The sequence below is a fragment of the Clytia hemisphaerica genome, unplaced genomic scaffold (assembly GCF_902728285.1).
Source record: "Clytia hemisphaerica strain Z4C2 unplaced genomic scaffold, Clytia hemisphaerica genome assembly, whole genome shotgun sequence".
NCBI classification, from domain to species: Eukaryota; Metazoa; Cnidaria; class Hydrozoa; order Leptothecata; family Clytiidae; genus Clytia; species Clytia hemisphaerica.
Window position 1 is genome coordinate 2,378,344 of NW_027103836.1, and position 7,454 is coordinate 2,385,797.

General features: G+C 38.9%; 1 protein-coding gene and 1 long non-coding RNA gene across 2 annotated transcripts; both read left to right on the forward strand.

The window, feature by feature from the left end:
- The first annotated feature begins 46 nt into the window (after positions 1 to 46).
- LOC136807291 (nucleolar and coiled-body phosphoprotein 1-like) lies at positions 47 to 4,117 on the forward strand. Its single transcript, XM_067063902.1, has 6 exons — positions 47 to 107; positions 283 to 594; positions 878 to 2,160; positions 2,456 to 2,783; positions 3,216 to 3,410; positions 3,933 to 4,117. Exons 1-6 carry the CDS (start codon positions 47 to 49, stop codon positions 4,115 to 4,117), a joined length of 2,364 nt encoding a protein of 787 aa, XP_066920003.1.
- Positions 4,118 to 4,427: 310 nt separating this feature from the next.
- LOC136807316 (uncharacterized) lies at positions 4,428 to 6,264 on the forward strand. Its single transcript, XR_010846666.1, has 3 exons — positions 4,428 to 4,558; positions 5,340 to 5,548; positions 6,124 to 6,264. It is a non-coding gene; the product is annotated as an uncharacterized lncRNA (long non-coding RNA).
- Positions 6,265 to 7,454: the final 1,190 nt, after the last annotated feature.

Below are 7,454 nucleotides of genomic sequence, written 5' to 3' on the forward strand. Positions count from 1 at the left end.
TTAACTTCTAGCTATATTGAGACTATTTGTAGCCATACCGACAATTATGAAGCTCAATAATATCACCATCGTGTTTAGTGACATAGGGACAATACCGAAAGCTTTATGTAAATCTTTCATCAGCAGAACATTTGATAAATAATCTTTTTGTTGCACGCATGGGTATAAAACACGGAAATGTTTTTTTAAATAATAGGGTATAGTATTCAAATAAATACAAAATCTTTGGGAAGGGAAGCACTTTTCTAGCACTTTTCGACCACCCAACAACCTTCCCAAAAGCCACCCAACAACCTACTCAACCAGCCGCCAAACAACCTTCCCAAAAAGCAACCCAACAACCTACTCAACCAGTCGTCCAACAACCTACTCAAACAGCTACCCAACAAGCCGCCAAAAAACCTATTCGATCTACTGACGAAAACATTGCGGAATTAATAGAAAGAATTGGTGCAGCTCTACGACAACGTCAACAAATAGAATCTATATCGGCGCAAAATACGACCGAGCCACCTCAAGGGTCCTCGGGGGCGACGCAAAGAATGCCTCATGGAGCGTTTGCACCACCGCCAGGAGAATTTTTGTCACCATATGGTTCAACTATACAACCGCAACAAAGACTATCTGCGCAACCTGGATTATTTCAATTACACAATAAATTGAAGTTGAGATAAGAATTGTTTGATACTCAAAGTTTCACGCAACTTTTCGTCACGATCTTCAGTCAAAAATTCTATACAAAAAATTCGTTTCAAGTTTACAAAAATATACTGTGCACTGTAAAGTCTTCGTCAAAGTAATTAAAGTAAAGTCTTGCTGAAGAAGATATAAGCAACTTAAGAAGATTATTTCAATTATAAATTTTCGTCACCACCAGTATTATCTGCACCATCACAAGAAGCCTCGCCACAACAAGGGGCTACTGTTTTACCGCACGATGCAACTGCTTCCCCGCAAAAAACACCTACACCGCCTACAGCAGCTCGAAATTTACCTGTGTCACAGCATCGAAAATTCATGCCATGGCCACAAACGACACCTGATAGACAGCCTTTTCCACAAACTTCGCCAACATCACTTCCTCAAAGTCCATCAGTCAACAGTCCGGCTAAAACGCTATTGAAAAGACCACTTGTTCAAACGCAAGAAAATCCTACCGCACCACAACAAACAACAGCTGTGTCACCGCAACAAAGGGTGCAGAGAAGAACGTTACCACAAACTTTATTACCCCAAACAAATGCAGCCACCAGACAAAATGACCACCCATCATTTATGTCACCGAATAGTCAAGAAAACATACCAAAGGCACCAGCTCCAAATGAACCAACCGAGAAATCTAGAAAACCAATATCCAGTCTTACTCCGACGGAATCGAAAGCGAAAACAACAAACAGTCAAACCAAAAAGACGACAATGAATGAAAGACAAAATACAGAAAAAGTTCAAAACAAAGAGTGGGAAGAATTCAAAAATAAGATATTGTTTTCTACGAAAGATAACGAACATGTTCTACAATCACATAAAGACAACTTGCGTGAGCAGCTTTGTGAAGAGTACGCACCACCTTCAAAAAGGCCTGTTACCCAGTCCTCGGAGCTCCCGAGTAAGGATGAAAAGCCTAAGGACATCCAACCAATGTGTCTGATTTTCAGAAAAGATTTAGCCCTTCCAGTGAAAATAGAAAAGAAGAAACCGAAAGATAAATCTCAATCAAATGAGAATGATGGTCTACAAAAGTTTTGCGAACATTTAAAAAACAACGAAGAGCATATTCAGAACCTGGAAGCAGTTCTTCAAGATTTGGATTCGATAATGGCAAACTATGAAGATGACCAAAATGAGGAAAAAGAAGTGAAAATGGGGAACGACGAAGATTCGTTGTCGGCAGACTCGTCAGTGCATGAAGAACAAACACTCAGCCGTTTGGATAAAATCCTCCTGGAGAACAGAAAGGTTCGCGAGGAACAACAACACGAAACAGGTTCTGAACAGTTGAATACTATTCGTCGAGAAATGCGTTGCCAAATGAATGAATATGACAACCAGTTTCATCGACAACCTGGTAGCATTGAGAAAAATCTGGATGAAGCAGCGGCTTTAAGTAGACACATCATGGAACCTACTTCTTTACCAGAGATACAATTCAAATATCAAACCGTCTCATCATGCTAACCTGACGAACCATGTCTGGACGAATCTCTAGTCAAAAGACCGGAAAGAAAATCCTTTTCACCTGAAACAACTTTCTACAACCTAAGAGAATATGGCGTTATCCCTGAACGATACAACCTCCCAGGATGTCCATAGAAAGCATTGACTCCTTCCAGAGAATTGGTCCACTTTCCCAGCATCGATGTCAACACTCCGTTGACATGTTTCACAGAGTTCCAGGACATCAAGAGACGTGACGAAGGAAGCCTTATCAAACGAACTGCTTTAAGTCATTTCACAGACATCACAAGAAGTAAATTCACCCGAAGAATTACCACGCATCGCGTCTTTCACCCTTTTGTCTGATTTCTTGTCACACTCTTCGCTCACCTTGAACGATTCCCGCCCGGAGGGTGGTGATTTCGGTGCTGTCGGACAACGCCCTTCTGATGATAAAGAAGAAGAAAGATCAAATACTCTTGAAATTGAAAACGTAGAACAAGCAAAACCCGAATCTCCTGTCGAAAACATTGACCAGTCAAGATCAGATATTCCTGGTGAAAACATTGAACAATCGAGATCAGATATTCCTGGCGAAAATGTTGAACAAAAGAGAGGGAACATCGACAGTTTTTTTCTACCAGTCGAAAAGAAAGGATCACCAGTCAAGCTACCTCCTGCTGCACCATCCCACAACACAACCAGGATACCTTATACTGCAACTTATCGAAAGGAGGGGATGAGAAAGGAGCCATGGTCTTGTATCTGACCACCAATAAGAAGGAAAAAGAAAAGACAGAAGGGAATGTGTCAACTTCAAATCAGCAACAACAAGTTCCAGAATCACTTCCACCATAAACCACACCAAAGAAAAGTAAGTAACCATTCTATATTACATTCCCAACTTTTAAGAATATACCAACTACTTCATCATTTAGCTTCAGGAAACTCATGCGATTGCTCAATCAAAGTTTGGCACTACTTTATCTGCGGAATAAGAAGAGTCGAATGAGTCAAGCTTTGTTGTGCTGTTTGAAATAAAATCTTCTCTTTGCTTTTAGAAACGAATAAACCCGACCAAGAGGAGAAGAAGAAAAAGAATAAGAAGCAAAAGAAAAAGGAGAAAGAGCTTAATACACCCGTCAAAACTCACAAAACTGATGAAGACCAACCTGCAGTTATCACCCCAAAGCGCCCTATACAACCTTCTGATCAAGACTGGCTCTCACCTTCACTAGACATTGCACGAAACAAACGTATGTTACCCTCCCCTACTCAAGCGACGGTTTACACGTTTTTTTACAAGAATATACGCAACATGATGAAATTGGCCTAAAAATTAAGAATATGCTAAGAATACCATCATCATTAAATTTGGCAAATGAACCTAAGAATGCCATTTTTAGAGTATTTTAATTGCCAATTATACCCAAGCAATGCTAAAAAAGTTTCACAAAAATACCAAATTCTTACCTTAGGTATGTAATGCATGCTAGGTTTAGACAGGGTTTGGATCCAAACCTAAGAATACCCGAGAATACCGTAAGAATATTTAAGGATGATTTTCCCCAAAAAGTTAAGAATGAAATGAAAAAACACCATTCTTATGAAAAAGATCATGTATCAAATAAACCCATCATGCTGTCCCAGAGGTTATAAATTTCAGTTTGGTAATCTACAGCGCGAAACTTAAACTTATAATTATATTGGTGCACAGGAATTTAGTGATGTGTGAAATCCATGTTATTAGAGTAAGAAAAATACTGATTTTCTTCCAGGAAACGAAGAATCTGACATGAAGAGGAGGCTGGGGAGACTTTCAACACTCCGAGGTCCCAAATATAATGAACATGCAAACGAAGTAGCTGCTATTTTCCAAGAAAAACATCCTGATACGATCATGAATTTCAATACTTGTCTGATGAAAGGAAATCGGACAGACATTCATCAGTCTGTCAAGTGAGTTCAACATCTTTCATTTCTGTATTATTTCAATCTGAAACTTATCAAATCTTCGTCTGAGATGGAGAGTTTGATGATGACAGGCTTCTCTTCACAGAGGATGCGCAGTTCTGTATTGAGCGGTATGGGAGTCGTCTGGTTAACACCGTCTTGCGCTGTAGTTTATACTGTATGCCAGCTTGCATGAGTGTATGCTAACAGACGATGTAAGGATGTATAGATTCCCAAGAACATTTTTGTTGTGTACAATAATAATTTTTGAGGTTAACAAGCTTCGTGATCCATAATTTTACAGAGAAATCAATCCCTGAAGTGCAGAGTTTCCACATCACCATTCGACGATGTTTGGCGAATCACAATTTCCCTCAATTATGTACAGATGCAAAGTCTGAACGAGTTGGACTTCTCAACATTCTCAAGAAGAGCTGTAAGGTGCTCAATGGTAAGTAAAACGGTGTAATCGTTTAAGCTCGTGTGGTGTATAAAGAACTTTTTATAAAGTCAGAAATCGATTCATGTTCAAGTCACGGACACGAGTCTTCGTTAATCAGGTTATGCTGTGTTTTCTTCACTAAAAAAGTAAGATTAACCCATCAGAGCCATAGGGTTTACCAATACATCTCATTTTTTCAAAAACAATTATTTTATTGGCTTAGTGATTTAGTGTTGCCTACACCCCCGCCTACACCTAGGCTGTACAAAACTTTTTGGAAGGTTTGCCACACCAGTGCTCCAAATTGCCTGAAGCAGCTTGAAGAACAGTTTTAAATAATATCTATAACATGGTAAGGAGTGGTCATCGTTCTTGACTTCCGTGCTGGAGGTCAGGGTTCGATTCCCACTCGGTGCTGCAATTCACTTGGCAAGTGAATGTACCTTGGCCCGTGTCAACCCATACCATGTGAGGGGAATAGGGTACCATCACTCTGATACCAGTATGGGGAGATATGCTGGACATTGAATGTGGTGTGGTGATGGTACTCATATGTTCAGTACCTGAAAGAACGCAAGGTTCTCCCGTACTGTTCGAGTATCATCATCGATACAGCACGATTCTGATGTGTCGCGAGCACAGAGTACAATGTCTGGTAAGCGCTGTGATTTCCCTATCTAGGGGTAGGAAACTATCCCGGGATAGGGCCCGGTCCGATGATATCGGAGGGTTAGATTCTCTCTTCTCTCTATAACATGGTAAAATTAATTTTTGTTTTGCGGAACTTCAGATCGTTTCAAGGGACAATCTTCCCCGTTGACGTTCCACGATGAGCATCTTGCAGACTTGTTGAGGAAAGGCGTCATCAAACCTGAAGAGCAGAGTGAAGAAACAGCTTACTCAACAACTTATAAAGGACAGGGCGGTCGCGTTCTTGTGTTGTTGAATTATATCGAACATTATCGCGTCATTGTGTCTACAAGAAAAGGCGATCTGAAGGTAAGTATTATTTATGATTGTTGTGTACATGTTTTTTTTATAAACAAGTGTATGCCCCTTGGTCAGGCTCGTGTATGCTTAAGTTATCAAAGCATCCAGGCATAGCTTATGCTTATTATATGCTTATGAATCATACTTATAATTCACCCCGAGCCAAGTTTTAGCAAGATTTTAAAAAATCTTTAAAAATTTGCTCAGATTTGGGAGCAGTGGTAGCCGTGGAATGTCTTTTATTTACTTGACCTCTACCAAACCTTTTTAAACTGATAAAAAATGACACCTATTCATATGCTTATAAGCGTTATGCTTATGAAAAAACATGTATTACACAAAATATAGAGTGCTAGACTCTTTACCTAGTCCAAGCAAGGGTTTCAAAAAGTAGAAGTAGCAGAAATATTGTCCGATAAAATATTTTTAAAAAAGACACCATTTCCCGAGTTTGAGATTTGTTCTGTAGGCTATGTTAACGAATACTACCTACTCCTCTAACCATTACAAGAAATATGAATAGAGCAAATGCAGCCAGTTATTTTCCAAAGAATTCAAATATTTCTATCATTTCCAATTCTTAGTGATCATTTTCAGAAGCACAAAGCATTGTGTGTAGCATTGAGCAAGTGTTGACTCCCAAAAACCTTTCATACGCTTTACACAAAAAGCTAGGCTACGTCAACCCTACGTCTATTGGACATGCTTTCGATTGCCACGTGGAAGTCACCGAGGTAAATTAATCTCATTTGTAAAGAACAAGGTAATGGGATTTTCATACATTCATGCATTCAGTCTTCTGGACAGATAAATAAGCTGGGAATGTTTATGTTCAAGCTCATGGTTTTCTTTGTATCACTTGAATTAAGGGACACGTAGAATCCGAAATGTTTGGCTGAAATTTGTAATTAGCAATATCCTGGATGAAAAAAAAGTTTAGTCCACCTTCATCAACTCAGAATGAAAATCTGAATGGAGAGCGACTTTGACTACTTTGCATGCATTTGATGTTGAGCCTGATTTTTTGTTCTTCCTTCGTTATTGATTTGTTGTATTCATTCGTTGACAGGATAAAAATGTAAGTTTCTGAATGAGGAGGGGTTCGATGTCGTCCAAATAAGTAAGTATTTCAAATACAGAATATCTAGTTTAAGTTTTCTGTTTTTCTTAATATTTTCCAAGATTATGGCACAGGTATTAATTTTCTTTTTTGAAATAAAGAAAATAGAATTGTATTGTACTATAGGGACCAACTTGACCTAAAACTTCCTTTTCCTTCCTTCCTTCCTCCCTTCCTCTTCCTTTCATCGAAAGCCAGTACCTGACTCACACACATTTCCTTTCTTTCGTCTTCCTTTCATTGAAAGCCAGTACCTGACTCACACACATTTCCTTTCTTTCGTCTTTGAAAACACAGCATACAACAAACGATTGAAGAAGTACATTTATAGGTAATGAATCAACTGATTCATTACCTATTAGTAATACGCACTTGATTTCACAAGTACATTTATCTTATCACAAACAACAAAGAATTCCAACAAGAGGTAATCAAAATTATTTACGTCATTTACTCGACATGGGGGAATGGGTTCGAGTGGAAGAGCACACTGAAAGCGTGGTAGTTCCGGAGCGGAGCCAGATTCTGAAATTCCTCTGGATCCGAATTTCTACTTTGTTCTCTCTGGTTATGACCGTAAAACTAATCGAACCGTTTAGATATAAACAATATTTTCTGAGCATCGCAATTAAGGTTGAAGAAATGACAATGAGTTTGCTATCTCTGTTTATCTGCAAAAAAATTTTCTTACTTTACATTTTACCAGCTCAAGACGATGAAGTCCATGGATTACATCATTCAGAAATTGAGAAAAATCGAGAACGAATTCGAGGAGGGATATCCTTACCATGAGCT

Coding starts and splice junctions, on each gene's coding strand:
- LOC136807291 (XM_067063902.1), top strand. CDS start 47: ATGAAGCTCAATAATATCACCATCGTGTTTAGTGACATAGGGACAATA. Junction 2,161..2,455: donor TACAATTCAAATATCAAACC/GTCTCATCATGC, acceptor GTCATTTCACAG/ACATCACAAGAAGTAAATTC. Junction 3,411..3,932: donor AGACATTGCACGAAACAAAC/GTATGTTACCCT, acceptor ATTTTCTTCCAG/GAAACGAAGAATCTGACATG.